Source organism: Salvia hispanica, chromosome 5, assembly GCF_023119035.1.
Source record: "Salvia hispanica cultivar TCC Black 2014 chromosome 5, UniMelb_Shisp_WGS_1.0, whole genome shotgun sequence".
NCBI classification, from domain to species: Eukaryota; Viridiplantae; Streptophyta; class Magnoliopsida; order Lamiales; family Lamiaceae; genus Salvia; species Salvia hispanica.
Window position 1 is genome coordinate 24,092,137 of NC_062969.1, and position 21,326 is coordinate 24,113,462.

A 21,326-nucleotide genomic window follows, 5' to 3' on the forward strand; every position below is an offset into this window, starting at 1 on the left:
ATATATATATCATTACAAAAACTTTTGTATTCTTTACATTTTTAGACGAATATACTTTTCAACATTAAAGGCTATTTTTTCAAATTTCTTTAATTTATCTTCTCATTTATTAACTACTCCATAATAACATTGACTTTTAAGGAAAGTTAATCAAAGAAATTAAGATTACAATATAGTACTATATAAATATAATTTGAGAACTATAATACTAAGTAAAATTGAACAAATTGAAATTTACTACTACTATGTTAATAATAAAAAATGAAATTATTTTAGTTAATAAAATTTTTTAACCGTTTTACGATGGAGAAAAATACACTCCCGTTTTTTTAGATGGACGGCGTGTTTAACATAAATAAATAGATACATGAAATAAATAAATAGCATTACTCGCAATAATAAAAGTTAGGTTGGAGATATTCGGGTCCGCATCCGACCCGATTGGTCACAGTCAGAGCCCGCATAAATTGATACAGCATCAAATCCAACCTCTCCTCTTTTCTCACTCTGACTACAGTATTCTTTGTTGCTCTCTCTCTTCATCTCTACATCGCTGTGCCCCTCGGATCCTTCATTTCGATCCAATCATCCATTGTAAGTCCCCTATCACCGAATCTCATTTATCTGTCTGGATCGCTCCATTAGCCGCAGATGGTAAAGTCAATTTTTTTAATCAATAAGGTTGAATTTTGTTCATTTTATTGGGTGTATCGAGGTCAATTGCTGCTATCGAGTGCAAAAGGATCAATTTTTGTTTTATAGGGTTTTGATTTGATTTTACCTTGTTCATGCAGACCATTGTTTTGCGTGTATTTTCGTCCTCTCTCTATTCTGTATTTGATTTTGATTAGAATTGGATCGAATTAGCTTAATTAATGCAAGATTTGTTTTCCCATGGTTGATTTTTAGTTGGGAAAGTATGTGTAACTTTTATGGTTATGGGAAAAAGTGACTTTGGGGTTTGACTTTGTATTGGGTATGTAAAGGGATTTTGGTACTGATTTAATTAAGTATGTCTTCCCAAGATTTGGATTTTGTTTTGTTCAATGTATTGCATGCTTCTACTGAATTGTTGATCTTCATTTCATTGAACTGTTAGTTTTTGTGGGACTACTTATAATTATTTTGGCAACCTTTTGCTGTTAGTAGTCTTTGAAAGTATTTCTGGTCTAATCAAATTAATATGTACTTGTATGATCTATAATGCTCTTAAGCCAACCATGAGCGACGAAGGAGAGAAGACTTGCCCCCTCTGTGCTGAGGAGATGGATTTAACTGATCAGCAGTTGAAGCCTTGCAAGTGTGGCTATGAGGTACTACTGAAGTTCCATTTCATTATTTCATTTTGCAAATTAAATCCATTCTTCTTGCCCCCCTGACCCTCATTAATGTACGAACCATGACTACCAGTCATGGTCATTGCACTGTGCCTATGTCTCTCTAGATGTAACATACGGCCTTCATGTATAAGAGTTGGATTGAATTATAAGTTTAAGATCATGTAAGGTGCTTAAATTTCTATGAGAGTGTCATTCTCTTTCATATTGATAGTGTCAGGTCAGGAAATATGTTGCATACAATTACTTTTGTAGGTGGCTAAGGAATTATATTAGAAGAGGCTGAGATGAAGATGCAGTTACAATTTTTTTGAGGATGTTTAAAATAATTACAAAAATGCTCACATGATTACTTTCGTTAGTTAATGAGTGAAATTCCTTCCGAGCCGGTATTGCTCAAAGGTTCTAAATTTTCTTGTTATAATGTGAAAAGAAACAGAAGAAATAGTAGGAAGGAGGTACAGAAAAAGAGAAAAGAACGTTACTCTTTGTTGTACACTTGCTTAGGTGATGAAACTTCCTTTCTTACATTATAACTTTTTAATCTTTAATCTGCCTGCGATCCTGGATTTCACATTTTATCTCGTTCTTGTTGCATGTAATTAAAAATCATTACTTTGCATTGCTAATCATACCTTTAGATACTTACATTTTATCTCGTTCTTGTTGCATGTAATTAAAAATCATTACTTTGCATTGCTATGCTAATCATACCTTTAGATACTTTAAGGCGTAGATTAGTTGATCCCATGCTGAAAATGGAGCGACCATAGGAACCTTTTCATTGATCGGGGATATAGTTAATTACTATATCCTTTTATCATTCTTAATGTTTATATTTGAGTATTTTTACTTGCATATTGATTTCTGAAGAACCAAACTCGATTTTATTCAATCACACTCCTGGATTCAAGGCTACCCTACATTTACTTGTCACTATTTGCTGGTGAATGTTATTTCATTTCTTGTGTGAGGTGTGGGACTACCTTTTTATGATCATTCTTTTTGTTGGTTTTTACTTGACTGATTTGACTCGTGGTTGTTACTTCTTCAGGGCGCCATTCTATTCCTTTTGATAGAAATATTTTTGTTTGCAGTGTATCTGTTCAAATGCGAATCCTGTACCATCTATGCACTGGACAACAGTAGTGTCATTTATGTTGTTCTTGCTGAATATTTCTGCTAATGTTGGATGTATGAATCTTTTGCAATAATTCTACAGATTTGTGTTTGGTGTTGGCATCATATTATGGATATGGCTGAGAAAGATGAGACTGAAGGGCGCTGTCCAGCATGTCGTACTGCTTATAACAAAGAAAAGATTGTTGGAACCACTGCAAAATGTGAAAGGTAAGTTCTGTTTGTTTTTACGTGAATTCTCTACAATTCTTTTAAGTCTTGAGCCAAAAGGGCGAATAGTATAGTGCCCTAAATTGAATGTGTGATGATTTGACAGATTGGTGTCAGAGATGAGTGTGGAGAAAAAGGTAAAGTCACAGAAGGGAAAGAGCAAAGGCTTGGAAGGACGGAAGCAACTTGGCAGTGTACGAGTCATTCAGAGGAATCTTGTGTATGTTGTGGGTCTGCCACTGAATTTTGCCGATGATGATGTAATTACTACCCTATTCTTTTGCTCCTATTCGATTCCTCGTCCATATTTTTATATTTTGTGACCATTCTAATTGTTATTATTTTGGTTGCCAGCTACTTCAGCGCCGAGAATATTTTGGTCAGTATGGGAAGGTGCTGAAGGTGTCAATATCTCGAACAGCGACTGGGACTATACAACAGTTTGCAAATAGTACATGCAGTGTGTAGGTCCCTAAGTTTTAGAGTTTTATTCGATGATTTCAAATTGCACATTTTCTTGATGAACTTGCTTACTGTTGGGCGGTTTAGAACCTAAGGTGCAAAATTATCCGGTTCTGTTAAATCATGAGTTCCTCATGATTGTGAAACTCTGATGAAAAATGGTTTTACTTTGTTATGCATTAAGCTTAACAATATCTTATGGCAAACTTCAGTCTAAAATTTTGTTGTTAAGGTTGCTTATGTGATATTATAGTTCTTGTGTGATCTGTCATACCATTTAAGATTTTTGATATATCTTTTTGGTTTGGGGGTGGGAGGGTGGGTGGAATGACCATGTTAAATGGGTTCAATTGAGGGGTTGGAGTGTTACTATAATTATTTGTATTTCAGCAAGGGGGTTGTAGGTGATAGAAATGGGAACTAGTTATTTAATCACTCCTAAGTCCTACCCCCTTTAGCGAATTAAGGAAAGTAGGAGTCCCTTCTGATTCCTTAAAATCTCCACACACACCCCCCCCCTCCCCCCCCAAAAAAGCCATGTTTCTCTGGGATCGATGAATTATACATACATATCATTGTTTACTTATTTCTTATTTGGTCCCTCTCTCCTTTTTGTCATAGATATATAACATATTCAAAGGAGGAGGAGGCAGTCCGATGTATTCAGTTGGTACATGGATTTGCTCTGGATGGTAAACCATTGAGGTGGGTGACATCCTTCATTTATGTGGTAGACCTTTTAGTAATAATTTGACTGTCTCTGATAACGCTGGCTGCAGGGCATGCTTTGGGACCACAAAATACTGTCATGCATGGCTGAGAAATATGGTACGACTTCTTAGCATTTTATAAGTTAGATTGTGGCACAATCTCACAGCAGCAATATGTTCGCTCATAGTACACATACCCAGTTATTAACCTAAAGCTTATTGAATCACATGGGCTATCACCTGATCATGGTCTTACGTGTTGGTACAGCCTTGCAGCAACCCAGATTGTCTGTATTTGCATGACATTGGCTCACAAGACGATAGTTTTACGAAGGATGAAGTCATATCTGAACACACAAGGTATTACTGTGTGTGAATGATGTTAGTTGTATTCCTTGCCATCAATTTTCTTTTCTGTAATTTTCCTTATGCTGTATTTGCTTCTTTTGATTTGGTGAACGTGTGGGTAACCCCCCTGAAGTTGGAGTTTGTGTATTCTTGGCATTAGTTTTATCATACTGTGGTCTACATATCTGGAAAGTAGTACTATTTGTTTCTGTTTTTATTTTTAAACAAATAGATCACGTATTCATTGACCTTCGTTTCTCCATTCATTCATTGACCTTCTTTTCTCCATTGTATATTGTCCTTTATATGGCAGAGTTTCAAGTGATGGTTGAATATCATAATATTATTGAAGCGTCATTTTCGTGTCCTGAGTACTTTACAGAAGAAAATTATAGCATTGCTGAAATATTACTTCATGATGTCCTGGATAGCGTGTTGAGTTTTGCCTCTTCTCCTGTACTTTTCTTGTCTCATTTTTGTTCTCAAATATCTGTTCTCTTGCTTAATGATCTAAAGGAGTAGAATCCAACAAGTCACCAGTTCCTCAATTAGTATCCAACGGCGTTCAGGAAACGTATTACCTCCTCCAGGAGATGATTACTGCAATAATAACAGCTCGACGTCTTCGGTGAAGCCTCTTGCTAAAACTGCTATTAATACAAATGTAAGATTTCATCGTTATTTCCTTCACCCCAGCAGATATGCTTATCTGTCTTTCAGTAATGTGATTTCTTCTTCCAGTTTTATCTGATTTCTAGTTTCAATTTTTTGTTCTTTCTTGATTTCGTGTTGTGTCTAGCCCCATGAAGTTCATTTGAACCATATTTTTAGGGATTCTCAATTTCTCATGCATCATATTCTTGAAAACATGTGAAAATATGAACGAACAGTTGTTCTAATTAATCTTAGATTCTGTACCTCCTTACTTACTTGTGCTTCATTACTCAAACAGAATTCAGTAACGAGTTCTAGAAATTCTCCACCAAGTAGTAGCTCAGGGATATCTGCTGCTCTACCAGCTGGAGCATCATGGTATGTCATCCTCTTGTGGTAGTTGTCTCCTATTCTTTCTTGCTAACCTTACTGAATATTGTCTTGATCAGGGGTGTACGTCCATCTGGTAATCAACCTTTGCTGACAAGCACATCGAGTTCCAGCAGACCATCTAATCAGAAAAATGACATGTGTAATGGTCCAGCAGCATTTTCTAAATCAGCCCCAAGTCAAGTTTCTTCGCTTCATAATGACACTGGGAAGAAAAGGGTGCCCAACGAAGGAAGCACCATTTCTCTTGAGAAAAATAAAACAGAAACTTCTGGGCCAGTTAAAAAGGAAGCAAATACCGATGGAAGTATTGTTTCTGACACTTCCTCGACACCTGCATACATCACCAGTGTGCCCTTGAGCAGCCAGCTTCATAGCCCACCTAGAACGAGATCACTTCTAAATACTTCTAATATAGTTGATTCTTCTGCTTCATCTAACGGACTTGTATCAGATAAAGATCTGAAGGACTACATAGACAATAACATGGAGAATGTGTGCTCTGATGTATTATCATTGAGCATTCAAGAAAATCAACATTCACAAAACAACAATGTTGAGAAAATTAGAGAATCATCAGTTTGTGAGACTTCTGGAGAAGATAAGAGTACCACTGATGTGGTACACATTGCAAATGTCCAGTCTGATTCTAGATTGGGAAGGCCTGATGAAGAAACTAAAATCGACTTGCCTGAACTGGACAATGATTTGTTATCTTTTCATAGCCAGAGGATTAAGGATCCTGAGATTGCTTCGAGTAGAACACCAGAGTTTTTTGATGCACTTAATCTAAAGCGTTCTGATTTTATTTCTCCTGCATTTGACAATGCTAATGGTTTAACTGGTATTGGTTTTAATAGCCAGGCTGTACATAGAAGTGGTAACTTGATGGTATCAAGTTCTAATTCTCCAAGTGTGTATCTGGAGAATACATTCAGTAATGGTGCTGAAAATTCCAATTTGTCTCTGAGAAAAGAGAAAATGTCTCAGCTTGCGAGATATGAAACTGAAGTAGGCAGTGGTGTGCCTGCTATTGATACAGGGGAGAGCAGCATCATATCAAATATTTTGTCACTGGACTTTGACTCATGGGATGAGTCTGTAAGTTCACCTCAGAACCTGGCTAAGTTGATAGGTGAAACTGACAGACGGCAGGGGTCTTTTGGAGCACCAGGTTCCTGGAAAACTCAGAATAGCAGTCAATCAAGATTCTCATTTGCTAGAGAGGAGGAAGCTATGAGCCATTTTCCTGAACAATCTATTGATTACCATGAACAAGCCTTGAAGCAGCATCTTTTTGGCCATAATTTCGCAGGCAGCAACAGATTCAATGTTGAGAAGTTTGTTAGTACAAATGGTTTACCTTTTTCCAGTGGCACAGAGCAGGATTATTTTGCTAACAACGTTTCTCATTATTCTTCCAACAAGCTTCCTAGTAAGTTAATGACTAAATGCTAATTCAAAATTCTCTTAAGGAGTATTTCAGTATCATTGTTACTTTTCTTTGGGGTTTCATATTACGCAAACTTATCTTGAATATCACTGTTTATTTAGTAATGTGGACATGTATAATTTGATTGCTTGTTCATCCCTCTTGGAGTGGCATATGGCTCTTGATCTGTAACACTATAGAATTAGAGACCCATTCCTTATCTGATCTACCCATTTTGCACCTTTATTAGCTTGAACAATCCATGGGTTGTAACCATCACTTTTTCATTTTCTATTACACAAAAAGCATCTGTTGACCTTTATCTTTATCTTTATATTTAGCATGATTTCTCAAAATTGAAATGGCTTATTAGTTTAGGCTAGGTCCTCCGTAGATGGTATTGCTGCACAAACATTTAAACTTGCTAATCGTTTATGCTTTCTCAAATTAAATTACAATTTTATTTTTTTTGATGTGGTACCCCCTAACTCTTATGCCCTTGAACAGTTTCAAGGCCTCATGTATCTGCGCCTCCAGGATTTTCGGCTCCTAGTAGGGCAGCAGCACCTCCAGGCTTTACTTCTCATGCACGGACAGAGCAATTTTTTGAATCACACTCTGGTTAGAAATGTTTTTAGTGGGTCAATTTAACGTTGTATTCGTAAAGTATTCAGAAGCTATTCGGTTTTGGATAATTACTCGTACTTTGTATTTGCAGGTCATGCGGTTGAGGCTACCTCTTTATTAAGAAATCAGTATCAAACACCCCCAAGTGGTGATACTTATTCTAATGGTGATATAGAATTTATGGATCCTGCTATTTTGGCTGTTGGCAAAGGGACATTTGCAAGTGGCATCGACAATATGGGCCTAGACATAAGATCCAATTTTTCTCCACAGTTCAATGCATATGATGAGGCCAGATTCCAATCAATTTTACAAAGATCTTTTCCTCCACATCACAACCAAAGATTTAGTGACCTTGGCGACAATCTTTCAACCCTTGGTGATACTCATGGAATTCCATCTAGGGTTGCCGAGCAGACACTAACCAATAATCACTCTCCATTTTCTCAATTCAACCTTCAGCAGTATAGAAATGGAGCAACTTCTAATGGTCAATGGGATGGGTGGAATGAATCCCAGAGTATGAATAATTTGAGTATAGATGAACTGCTCAGAGCCGAGAGGTTGAGACTTAGCAGCAATTTGTACGGTGGCTATGAAGAATCCAAGATGAGGATGCCAGGTTCTGGCAATATATACAATGGAGCTTATGGGATTTGATTTGAAGATTATTATATCATTGGTGAAATATATGATCATATCCGACCTTGATGCCTGAAGTTCTCCTTTTGAATGTGGTGCCTATGAAACTCACAACAGTTTACTCTGACATGATCACTCTGTCTCCGCTACTTTCAGGTTGGTGGAGGATCAAATCTTCTCATATGGAGTCCAGAAGCCAGCAGGTAAACTTTTGACTAATTTTAGTTTCCTGTGATGGATGTTATAATATCTACAATAAAGTAGTTTCTGTCTCATTATATATACGAGCTATGTGAAGAGGTGGGAAAACTGATTTCTAACGTTCAGGAACAACAATGTGGCAGGATCCTTGTTCAGTAAAATTAGTACTCCCTCTGTCTTGGTTAAGATGTCACACTTGTTGGGTGGCACAAGATTTTAGGAGCTGTTGTTAGTAGAGAAAATGTAGTTGAATGTATTCATAGAGGGAGAAACAGTTAATTCAAGTGTTAATGAAGAAAGAGAAGATATTTGTTGCGGGGTGAAGTAGCTAAAACTTATCATTTTGAAATATATAGCAATAATGATAAACGATCGAGTTTGAAGATATTTAACTTTGGCTAAACTCTTGACAGGAATCCTATTTGTTTTGACTTTTATTAATGGCATGGCAATCTTTTCCTAACCTTTTTGTCAGAAATTTCAGGTGAGAGTTCTCTGAGACTGAAGCTCAATGCGAGTGCTGCTAGGCCTATGTTATCCATGGGAATCCCAGCGACGTCCGGGTCTTGAGTTTCATCTCAGCCAGAGAGACTATGGGAGCATAGTCAGAGAGGCGGGAGAGAGTAAGAAGCATGATTGTTCAAGATGGTATCTGAACTTTGTCGCATATTTGTTTGAACATAGAAAGAGGTAGGAGAATGAAAATGAGATGTGGTTTAGGTGACTTCTGCGAAACTGTGATTATGAAATGCATCTCTTAACAACTGTATAAGGTCATCCACAGTCCAGACTATATTTTTATAGCCACAATAGTATTCCATTCAGTTTTCATAGTAAAAAAAAGGCTCAAAAGAGGTTAAGAATACAAAGTGTAGTAGTTGGAGTTGTAATTGCGAACAAGACAGTGCACAACGCCAACCCTGTGGTCTGCTGGAATTGCTGAGAGTCCAGAACATCGACAAGGACCAGTGGTAGAATGCCAACCCAGAATGAAAAAAATAGGACTATTGATTGTGGACGGAAGTAGAATATTAAGTCGAACCTTACATATAGAATACTAAAAGAGTGATGGCCATCTGCCACATATATACATCAAATAAATTAAATAGTATAGGCTGTAAGTTGTGTAGCTCCTCGATATTTGTTTTCTACGTCTGCCACTGATCTATGGTAGCACCTCTACAGTATAAACCTCTTTACTTTGAAATAAAAGAAAAAACTAGAAAAAAAGAGCAAAAAAGACGATGATCCCCTATTACTACATGGCATCCACATTAAGACTAAGATGGTGGCAGATATGGCTTCAACCAAGAGTAATATGCAAATGGGTTCGCATAATCGTATGGAACTGGAGAAGCAGGACCGGAAGGAGCTGGTGATGAGAATCCTGATGATGCTGCAGCAGCCGTTTGATCGTGCCCGTTCATTCTCCAAGCCAAGTTTCCCAGTTCCAGTTGAGCACTTCTTTCCCTTTCCTGCATTCATTCAATACAACAATTCAACACCTAAATCTTCTTTTGTATTTAAACTCATTGAATGCACAATGCCACGGTCCACAATAAAGAGCACGGCGAATACAGTTTTTCAATCTTGTCATTTTGGATGTACTCAATGAGATGATCAGAGAGCAGTCTTCGAAATGCAACGACTGATTTGTCGACTAAGCAAAAACAAAAACAAAAACAACGGCATGTTACCTCATTGTTGGGAACAAACCGAGGATCCACACCATTGTACAAAATAGGATGTTGTGATGTTACTGGTACTCCTCTGAGTGGAAGGTTAGACACAATGTCTGAGGCAGCAGAGTTTCCCCCGTGTAGCTGCAGAAACTTGGATAACATGTCTATCAAAATCCTATTATCACTTTTAATCAAGAATTAGCAAATGAAACTGGAGGAATTAACATAAAATCGGTTTTTCATTGGAAAGGTTCTTCACCATAATCATAGCTGAGTCATAAAAGTATATCAACCAAAAGAAGAAAAAAAACACAGAAACTTGAATTCTGAACATATGTTCTTTAACTATTGAGGTTCAAATACCATCGATGTTCTTGTGGTTTGAGCATCATGATGGAGCTTTAAAGAATCCAAACATCCACCCTTCTTTGAAGAAGATAGAGACATCCCCAAATTTAGATTAAGATCATGTTGGCTACCTGTTTTAAGAGCATTGTGAATTTCAAGCAAACAGTCGAACCACACAAAGGTTGAAACGGGAGTCTAAAGCTAACAATACCATCAAGAGCGGTACAAGAAAAACATTAAAAGCACTAGCTACCTCCATTGTGCAGTTCAAAGCCTTCCTCACTGTTGTTTTTGCTCGTCCCAAAGCTGGTGACAGTGTCACTTCCATTGCACACGATGGCTGCCTTCTCATACCTGATTTGCACAAAACCAAAAGGGATAAAAATGAGTTGGATGAGGCAAACTCACAGAAACATCACAAGGAACTTGCAGCTTCTACTTCACTATGTAAATTCGAATTCACACAATTTGCCTCACTTCACTCGAGATGCCATGGTATAACTCGGTAACGGTTTCAATTCTAGTCGCAAATTCATTTTACCAAAACACAGTGTTCCCCTTGGATCAAATGTCTCTTACTTCTTCCCAAGAAACTCCCCCGTTGGAGCCTCCCAACGTCCACCTTTTTGGAATGCGACTCCTCTAATTTTAGAGCCCCCTCTTGCAACTCCACTGCTCTGGCGACGAAGCATCTGCACAAATTCTTCTTTGGGCAGATTCATCACCTACAACCCCAACATCATTGCAAACAATTCTCCATCAACATCATCTCACAATAAGAAGTCCGAGATTGGAAACGAAAAACAAGAAAAGGCACCTGATTCATATCAGCATAATCAGTGAGATTAAAGTTAATATCAGCTTCAACACCTCGGAACTTAATTGCAGCTCTATCATAAGCTCTGATGCAATTTTACAAACTTGATAAGAAAATGAGTATGCATATGAGAGTTATAATAAGGTCTTACCTAGCAGCAGCCAGAGCTGTATCAAATCCACCTACACATAATAAGATTCATTCAACAATAATTCCAAAATTAGAAGAGAAAATAAAATAGTCTAGTAAAAATCTCACCCAAATAAACTTGTTTCCCGCAGTCCCTGAAATTGAATGAGAGAGTAAATGAGAAGAACAAAAAGGAAAATGATGAATTGAATGAGGTATAATTATAAAAATATGAAGACATGAAAAAGACCATATATGAGACTCCCATCTGCCAGTCCTTCGGTAAAAAGTGACGCCTCTATACTGAGAGCTTCGAGACCTCGGCCCACGCCGCCCCTTCCTCGCTTGCACTTGCACCGGGAACAGGTCTCGAGTCACGAGGGCAGAGGAGCACGTGTCGTCGTTGCTAGACCTGGATTCCACCGACCGCCCATCGCAGTTGTTCAGATTGAGATCAAACATGTATGACTATGAGTAGACTGTAGTTGGTTTCTGAATTCCAACAATCTAAAAAAGTTACTGAAAACCACTCCTCCTCTCCTCAATTGTATGCATTTATATGTGAAGTAGGAGTAGTAGTGAGTCTCAATCAATGTCGCCAAAGGCAACTACAATCATGAGGCATGGGAAACTAACTACTAATAGCAAGGAAAATGCCATTTTATTGCGCAAACCGGACACAGCGGTTCCCGGTTACTCCATGGTTCACTCTATTTGTTTTTTATTAATATCTGAAATTACAAATTTTGGCAAAATTTCTTAACGACTTAATATTTAGTTGCAATCATTATTTCCTCATTTTCTAAAAATTTGCCACTCTTTAGATCTTCACAAAAATATTACTCTGATTTTCCATTAATATCAATAGGATTTACACAACTCACATCACATATTGCATATTCAATGTGAGACCCTTACTTCACTTACACGCTATTACTTTCTCGTCTTAACTAAAATGACATTTTTTTTTTTAATTTGATTCAAATAAAATTATATTGTACAATTTTTTTAACAATAAAATAACTTTTTATTTTTAATTAATACACCTTCGCCTTTTCTTTTTATAATTAAAATATCATTTTCTCCCTTTAATTAAAATGTCATAATAAGTGGAGTACTATTTTTCTATCTTCATTTAATAATATCTATTTTTTTTCTCTGCAAAACACATTATTCAATTCCTAAAATCTCGTGCCGACTAAAAATTATTAGAGTACAATATGATTTATTTCTAATATATCCACGTATATATATGTTTTAAAGTATTGCAGATTGTACATAATTTAAAGACTTATCATTAATTTTCTTGAAAATAAATATTTGTCATTATTATGGAGAGAGAATGGTGTATATATTTTCTCATTACTACTCCTAATATTTATCGAAATAGTGGAAAAGGGCTATTGTATAAAATCAACTTAGCATTAACTATTACTATTATTTTATTACATTAACTATTATAATTATTTACAAAAATGCCACTGTGTGGCTGGCCACATTATGGCCGCATAGCATTACCCAAATTATTATAACTATACTAAAATCTCTATTGTAGATAAATATAATTAAAAATTCATAAGGTTTAGAACGTAAAATTATTCTTTTGTCATTCAAAATAATAAAATAATCCATATGTTCAGAGATTCTTAGTTTTCACTATTTAATTTTGTACCGAGAAATTGTGCTTGTATCTGATTAGAGCACTCCCGATGGTCTCCCTTATTTCTCCCTAACTCCTGCCACATCAGCACCAAAATTTATCCCCAGTTTTTAGCCAACTTTTAGCCAACTGCTCCAATGGTTTCTCCCTTATTTCTCCCTAACTCAACATTTCATTTTTACATCATCATTTTTAATATTATTTAATTTTCCCTACAAATGTGTTTAATAAATAGATTTATAAATGAACAATTCGTCGTTGTATTAATCATTGGAAAATATAATACAACGAGAAAAAAAAACTACAAATAAAAAACCATAAAAAACAAGGATTTAAAAAACTAAGAGGGAGGAGCGTCCGGCGAGAGGCCCATCTTGATCTTCATATTTTGGATGGTCGACCAGAGGGACTGCTTCTCTTCTGGGGTTCCGCCGCCGGTGAAGTACAGCGTGTAAAACTGCGCCAGAGTGGCGGCATTGGAAGAGAACGTGGCTTGTTGTAAGAACGGGGATTCCGACTGGGCATCTGACGATGTGCCCTTCCCCTTCCGCCTCCCCTTCGCCTTCTTCGCTCCCACAGGGCGCTCGTGCGGACCATCCTCAGACAAGTCGATGGGGATCGCGCTGCCCTCACTCTCCGCACCGCTAAGTCGCGAGCGCACCGATTTCCCGTGCAGCGCGCTGTGCATCCCCGTCCGGAATTTGGGGAGATCCTTCAGCGTCTCATAGATGTTCCAATACTTGAAGCCCTTCGTCAAGTACTTGCCACTATACCTCTGCATGGCCTCATCTCGGACCATGTGCTCGTTCTGGCCACTCGTCATGTTCGTCATCAAGTTAGAGTATATACCGTTGAAGTGGCCGCAGTCCCTCATGAGGCGCTCCCAATGCCGGCGGATCGCCTCGCTGCCATGGTCCTTCATCGAGGCAGTCTTGTTGGTCTTGTACTTCTCCGCAACCCGCTCCCAGAAAATGAGCTCAGTCTGGTAGTTGCTGCGCTCCGAGTCTTGCGTCGTGTCCGCCCAGCAGTTGGCTATAAGCTCGGACTCTGCCAGAGTGTAAGTAGTCCTTGCCCGCTTCGGCTTCTCATCGGAAGCCGTATCAGTCGCAGCCGTCGACTCCGGCGACGGCGCCTTCCCCTTCCTGCTCCTGGAAGGCGGGTCGGCGGGCGTTTCTTCCACCTCGTAGTCGTCCGTGCTGAGTGTCGGATCCGTTGTGTACGTCGCGGCCTGAGATCCTTCGTCGTCTGGAGTGGCTCCAGGGGTGTCGAACAACGATGTGACTATCTGGGGGCGATACACATCGTCGGTTGGAGAGGGCATGCTGAGGGCAGACTGGAAGTACGGAGAAAGTCTGCGCACCGGAGGAGTCTGCAATGGGGACGGACCCGCATATGGATATTGGCCGGGAGGAGAACCCATCGACAACAACGAGGCCATCCACTGCTGATTTGCTTCATCAGTGGGGTTGGGATTTTGGGAACTCGACTCTTTGCCTTTACCTTTTCGAGATTTTTTCCTATTTGAACTCATAATTTTGAAGATTGAATATAGAAGATTGAGAAAATGAGATTGAAAATTGAGAAAATGAAGATTGTGTGTGATGAATGGAGGAGGAGGAGGAATTATATATAGGGGAAAAAATAGCCGTTGGGTAAAAAAAAAAAAAAAAAAAAAAAACGCCGGAAAACGCCGAACGCGCCTACAGTGGCCGGCGTTCACTCGGCGTTAATTCGGCGTTTTTTCGGGGGCCGGCGTTAATTCGGTAGAATTAACGCCGGAAAAACGCCGAATTCACCCCATTGGCGGCGATTTCTCGGCGAAATCCGGCGATAAAACGCCGGATTTAACGCCGCCGGCCATTGGGAGTGCTCTTAGCAGTGCGTGCACAGTGCACCCATATACTGAAAGTAGTGAATTATAAGCGCAGGATTTTATTAATCATGAAAAACTAACTAGGTAACAAGTTAGTTCTTTAATTGTTGAGTTTAAATGTTCAACATGCGATATTAATTATGAATCTAGGTCAGTTTCATGTTTGTAAATTTTCGCTGTGTATCATTAGACCGACAAGAATTCCTAACAAATTTATTATAGAAGCATGGGAAATCCGCCACTTGGTACACTTTCGTGAGTATTTGTTGTTTGTGACGCTACCTAGCACTCGTTTTTTATGATAAATGTTTCTATTTTATATTACTTGATATTTTAGATTTCAAACTTTTAAAATGGGGTTCATGTCATGGATACTTTCAAGGAAAAATATATTTAGATAACAACATTTTTAGGTTTTGATTGCATAATATTGGATGCAAAGATGGTCATTCATATTTCTGTGTCACTAGATCAGATGTATTTACCGTAACCTGTCGAAAAGCTATGTAAAAGTTATCTGCCGACATATATTTACATTCACACGTATCACGATGATCAAACTAAAAGGATCATGTAACATTATCAAATGACCATTTATGCTTTTCTATTTATAATAAAATAATAACTAAATGTTTATTTTAGAGTTTTGCTGTTTTTTTTTTTCTTTCCATCTGATGTCTGTTTTATTTATAATAAAATAATAACTAAATGTTTATTTTAGAGTTTCGCTGTTTTTTTTTTCTTTTCATCTGATGTCTGTTTTTTTTATTGTTGATGTCTTGTTTTTGGTTGAGCTCGTAGTGTGGCTTTTTATTGAGAGATGGCTCGTGGCCGAGTTGCTGCTGACTTGTAGTCTTTATTTGTTTGCTTGATGGTTTTTTTGATTTAGTGGCAGGTAAGTAAGGGGTTTAGCATAGTTTTTGGGTATATTTTTTTTTACTTTATTCATTTGTTTGTTAACGACTTTTTTGTTTGTTCGTACCTTCAATTTGAGCATTTCTTTGTATGAAAAAAAAAACACTAAATGTTAAATTTAGCTATAAATGAATCAAATTAAAACCTTGTGGAGGCGAAAAAGCCTTTTTTGTTTTCCCTTTTACCTTTGTTTTCCTCGTGGGGTAAGGACGATGTCGGCAGAGCCAGTACGTGTTATGTTTCAATTAAACAGAATGTGTATTATGATTTCAAACCAAAAACATTGCTTTTTTAAGTATGCTTTTTACAATCATTCTTCATTAGTTGACGGACCAATAGGCACTTAACAACGTTGTTAGTCATTGAATTCAGATTCAATTTACCCACTCATTCATTACTTCTTTAATTGTCCTTTTCCTTGTCGGCCCAATGTGATAAATAAACCAAGTCAATAGTTTCTTAGGTATATAATTGACATTAGTACTATATATAATTGAAACACTTTATGAGTGTAACATTTACAAGTTCGTCTAAGTCTCCTTATTACACAAGGGTTGGCCTGAGTATTACATTGATTACCTAAGATATTAATATTGTAACGTACCACTTTTTCAAATCCTAATTTTCGAGTTATAAAATTTTTGCATTAAATGCCTTAAATGCTATGATATGTGGATTAATTGATGAGTGATTAATTACATGATGTCTTTGTGACCTAATTGTGTATGGGAGTTGAGATTGAGTTGAATAGTCAACTTGTTGAAAATATGACGTGGCTATTGAATAGTCAAAGATGTGAAAAATATGACGTGGCCGTTGAAAGGTCAATGCGTTGAGAAAATGAAGAGAAAATAAAGAGATGATTGATTTGGCGTGAATATTTGATGCGAAGTAATATAATTGTGGTGGATTATTTTTTTTTCCCTAAAGGATGAGTGAGAATTTAATAGGAGCATTATTTAATTATGTGGAATTTTTGACCTCTCCTATTTATTGGAAAGAAATCCCATTTTTCTTGGATTTAATTATTTGTTTGGGATAATTATCCAAATTAAATCCAAAGTCCAATTATACTTTAATTCCACTTTGGGAATTTTCGAAACCCACCCCCATTCCCTTGAGATTTTCGAAAATCTCATATATTGGAGAAGAAGGAATTATTTATTATATTATTTGATCCCTTATTTATTCTCTTCCATGAATAAATATAAATATGCTAGAATATCTTACCATATCTTGCCATATCTAAGAAGATATTGTCATATCCTAATTAAATTAGGATTTGAATTTAAATTCCTTGTGGGAGAGGCATAAAAATCGCCTACTACTATTATTTGGGGATGATTTTATTATTTTATTCTGCTCCGTGATATATTATTCTACTCCGTGAAATATTTGAATTTAAATCATAGGCTAATTTAATAGCCTAGAATTCGAAATTCCCTACTATTTCTCTTCAAATTTTCGGCTACTCCAACAAACAAATCTCCTCCAAATCTTTTATTATTTAATTGTTGGAGTATATCTTAACCTCTATAAATAGGAGAGAAATCCTAAACCTAAATCATCAGAAACCGTCGCCCACTTCTCCCAAAATTTCGAAAATCACTCTCCCCACTCTCTCCAAAAGTTTTCTTCTACTTTCTTCAAGATTTCTTCATCAATTGAGAAGAATCCAAGTTGAAATTCAAGAGTTTATTGAAGAATCAAGGCTATAACTTGTTTCTACCGTTCGTTCTTTTGGAAAAGGTACTTTAATTTTGATCTCCTCTTCTTCTACCGATTAATCGGTGTTCTTGAGTCCACATGCATATAGATCGAGCGAAAAGGGGAAATTAATTGATGAATGGGATGCATATAAGTGTGTGCGTGTGAAAACGTGTGTGTGCGCACGCCTCGGCGTGCGTGCACATGTGTGGTGTTCGTGTGCGTGTGTTGTGTGTGTAGAACACTCATGCGTGACACGATTTAATGGTGAATTTGGAGTTGTTATTCGAATAAAAATGATATGCTAATCGTACTTCGATTTTTGAATGATGATATTAAAGATTTATCGATGGGAAAAAGGGAAACGTGGGAACATGCATGATTTGAAATCAATGTTCGAAACTGATTTATGATACGCCTAATTTAAAGGTGATACTTCGCGCTCTCAGCGTGATAAACGAGGAGAAGAGAATACTTTCGAGCTAAGCCGACGAGGTGGGCTTTCTTTTAAAATAAGGACATTGTCCTAAACTGATATTGATGAGAATGAGATATGTGTTATCATGCCTTGATTTGTTTTGTCGTGCCTATCCCTCGTGGCTATGCCACTATTGATTTAATCGAATTCGGATCCTTGTAGAGCCGCAAACTCTACTTGGGTTAGTGTACACCAATGTTAGACCGAGTGTCAGCGTACGGGTTGGCCGGTCTAGTGACCTGGATTGCGGCCGCATTCCTTGTCATGTAGAATGAGGATATGGTAAACGTCGATGTGAAAAATGGTTGCGCGACCGTGATATTTGATAAAGAATATATTGTGGTGCCTCGGGCCTTTCTAAAGATAAAACCCCGATGGACACTTGAAAATGGCATGATAACTATTTTTGTGATAAAACTGTTTTCGGCAATGAGTCCACTGAGTATGATTATAGTACTCAGCCCTGCATGTGTTTTCCCTATGTGCAGGTTGAGCGGTGACGAGCGGGCGGCGGTGTTGAGTAGGAAATAATAACATGATCTGTTGAAACTTTAAGTGTCGTTGTGTCTCCATACATAGCTTCACTTCTTTCTTGGTCGCTTCCGCTATATTATGAAAACTTGTGATCTATTGGTTGGGTTTAAATTCTTTTATTTCGTGGGAATATTTTGGATATGAAACAGTTGGAATTATTTTGGAAACTTTGATAAGCATTTATTGCGATAGCCTTTTTGTTGGATTCCTTTGCTAAGGCATTATTCTTCTTCTATTTAATTGTTCATTAAATGCTCTGATAAATTGTCTTTAAATGAGACCCTAGCCTATGATCTTTGTTGCATTTAAGCCTCCTAGATAGCGAACGCCATTATTATTGTACCCTAGAATGACGGGTCGTTAAAAATATAATGTTCGGTATAATATTAAATTATACTCCTCTAGTATAAAATGCTAAACTATATCCATTAATTTTTAAAATATCACTAATGTGATCAGTTTTATTTAAGTCTAACAATAAATTAGTAGTATATGTTGTTGTGCCTATGTTTCGGTTATGTATCACACCTAATTGTTTCGCACAGCGTAAGAGTAACTCCAAGAGGAGAAGGTAAATGAAAAGGGTATATCATTTTTATACCTTCTCAAAAAGTGCAATATACCTTTCTAAAAATCAATCAACTTTAAGGATAAAAGGTATATAGAAAGGTATATCATTTAAAAAAATAAAATAATAGTACAAAAGCATTAAAAAAATATAAATTGTAATACCTTTTCAAATACTTTTCCCCTTGGAGAATAATTTTTTATTAACAGAAGGTAAATATGGTGGTTATATGATTTTACCTCTGCATCAATAGAGATGCAATAGAGAGGTAAAGATACCTCTTCAAAATGGAAAAATGTATAATACCTTATCAAATACCTTTCTCCTTGGAGAATGATTTTTCATGAAAAAAAGTAAATATGGTAGTTATATTAATTTACCTCTCCCTTTACCTTTTCCCTTGGAGATGCTCTAACATATATTTATTGTATACTATTGTGTCATTGCTTTACAAATGTTTTAGTATTATGAAACAAAATATATAGTACTAGTACTAGTATAAAGATATTATACAAAGTCTCTGTGTCTTATAAGGATTCAGCACTAGAAACAAAGGAGTGTTATGGTATATGCTCATAGGCCATCATGCAATGATGTTTCTTACTACTCAATTAAATAAATGCTTTTCGCAAGCAATTCCAAAACACAACGTACCTTTATTCAACAATTTTAATCCAGCAGGAATCCAACATATTAATCTCATTATTATCTTTATTAAGTAAACAAGAAATTACTAAAGGCTAGAATAACTTTAATAAATCAGAAAATAACAGTCGAAAAAGTTATTATACTACTAAATATTATTTGTCATATATATACATATGCATCGAGTGTTATAATCAACGTCGAACTAATTTTTATTGTCGAACTGCTGAACCCGTCATTGTTAGTTTGTTTTAGGTCATTGTAAGACATTGCTAGTTTGTTTTAGGTCGTTGTAAGACATTGCTAGTTTGTTTTAGGCTAGTTTATAAAATCTAGATTTCAAAAATACGAATGTCATGTTAGATCATTTTATATCATGCTTACTATCATGACCTAAAACAAACTAAGAATGACCTCCATATTGTCTAAAAATGACCTACGAGTGTGGTTTTGTGGTTCTGCATTGAGATTTGCTACTATATCACAACTCTATGCATCGATAGACATATACACTACTCCCTTCATCCCATAATAGATGACACGTATACTTGGGGATTGACACAAGATTTTAGGTGATGTTGTTTTGTGTGTTAGGTGAAAGAGAAAATAGGTATATTTATATTAATGTGAGATGAAGTTTTTTTCCAAAAAGGAAAATGTGACATCTTTTGTGAGACAAACTGAAAAGGAAAATGTGACATCTATTGTGGGACGGAGGGACGAGTACATATTATGACATACAAAATGTATCCGTCCATGAAATAGTCTCAATTGTTGACGGTATAAATTTTAATGCGCAATTATAATTTGGAGATTTAGAAATGTATTGTAATTAAATTAATAAAAATATAAATTTGATAGACGGATGAAAATTGAAAAATGAGAGTATTTGTCTTTAATGAAGGACAAGTTGTACTATTAATTGATTGTAGTAAGATAATATCGTACGAATATTTTATTGGACAAGGATAAGGAAAAATAATGTCACACTCTCTTTAAAAGGGAAGAAGTCCAAAAAGTGATGAAATTAACATCTCATAGTCATAGGTAGCCGTCACAAACTTTAAAAATGCCTTCTTACCACAAACGTTAAAGCAATTAAAGTACAACATGCCATATATGACCAAAAATATTAAAGCTCCAATACCTTAATGCTAACCCAGTTGCCCAACAAAATGTTTTCCTTCCAAATGGACTTTTTTATGTATCTTTATCTTTTGAGGAAGTATCAACATCGTTTGGTGGCCAATCAAATTCGACCAATTTAAAATTCAGATCATATCATAAACAAGCATCATTACTAAAAAATTAACTTATTTCTATCCAAATATTTGACTTATTATTTACACAACTTTTTATCTAATCGCTTATATTGGAATTGAAGTCTACGCACTGATGTATTTCGTCTATTATATTGTTTCATTTTATTCATAGGTTTACTCACTCAAACAATGTGAATTGAGTACAAAAAGAAAAATTCCACCAAAAAATGCCGCAAAAAGATGCATGAGATATTTCGAGCAAATATCGAAGACAATATCACGATTCATCTGTTTTTAAAATATATTATAGAATTGATTTGTTGCACTAAGATAGTCAAAGAAACAATTATTTCCCAGAAAATATATAGTCAAAGAAACAATGTATTAGAACTCTGATAATTGCACGACTAAAGCCTCCTCTGGTGGCCCCCATTTCTAAGTCTGCCATTTTAAAATAATAAATATCAGTGCATTATTAAGTAAATTTAATTTAAAATGAAATAAGAAAAAAAAATTAAAGATTGTGATTCATGAATAACTAACAGAAGAAATTAT

At 36.3% G+C, this 21,326-nt stretch overlaps 2 protein-coding genes across 11 annotated transcripts; one reads left to right on the top strand and one right to left on the bottom strand.

The window, feature by feature from the left end:
* Positions 1-456: 456 nt before the first annotated feature.
* Positions 457-8,977, top strand: LOC125186366. Of its 8 annotated transcripts, XM_048082718.1 has the most exons (16): positions 457-594; positions 1,215-1,313; positions 2,435-2,482; positions 2,560-2,687; positions 2,794-2,947; positions 3,042-3,151; positions 3,771-3,854; positions 3,929-3,977; positions 4,128-4,219; positions 4,724-4,871; positions 5,160-5,239; positions 5,311-6,686; positions 7,191-7,304; positions 7,402-7,932; positions 8,109-8,155; positions 8,629-8,977. In XM_048082718.1, exons 2-16 carry the CDS (start codon positions 1,221-1,223, stop codon positions 8,650-8,652), a joined length of 3,078 nt encoding a protein of 1,025 aa, XP_047938675.1. In that variant the 5' UTR covers positions 457-594; positions 1,215-1,220; the 3' UTR covers positions 8,653-8,977. The 8 variants fall into 8 exon arrangements, 5 of the variants coding, with proteins under 5 accessions (XP_047938675.1, XP_047938678.1, XP_047938677.1 ...); XM_048082721.1 differs by lacking the exon at positions 2,435-2,482; XM_048082720.1 differs by lacking the exons at positions 457-594; positions 2,435-2,482 and adding an exon at positions 636-654.
* A 200-nt stretch (positions 8,978-9,177) lies between these two features.
* LOC125186368 (ethylene-responsive transcription factor RAP2-7-like) lies at positions 9,178-11,726 on the bottom strand. 3 transcript variants are annotated; one of them, XM_048082724.1, is made up of 9 exons: positions 11,380-11,726; positions 11,259-11,284; positions 11,152-11,167; positions 11,001-11,085; positions 10,763-10,908; positions 10,437-10,537; positions 10,199-10,314; positions 9,851-9,985; positions 9,178-9,628 (listed from the first exon to the last, which is right to left on the bottom strand). In XM_048082724.1, the coding sequence occupies exons 1-9, from the start codon at positions 11,589-11,591 to the stop codon at positions 9,434-9,436; spliced, it is 1,032 nt and encodes a 343-aa protein (XP_047938681.1). In that variant the 5' UTR covers positions 11,592-11,726; the 3' UTR covers positions 9,178-9,433. The 3 variants fall into 3 exon arrangements, with proteins under 3 accessions (XP_047938681.1, XP_047938680.1, XP_047938679.1); XM_048082723.1 differs by having other exon boundaries at positions 9,851-9,976; positions 11,152-11,182; XM_048082722.1 differs by having other exon boundaries at positions 11,152-11,182; positions 11,380-11,725.
* Between the last annotated feature and the right edge of the window lie 9,600 nt (positions 11,727-21,326).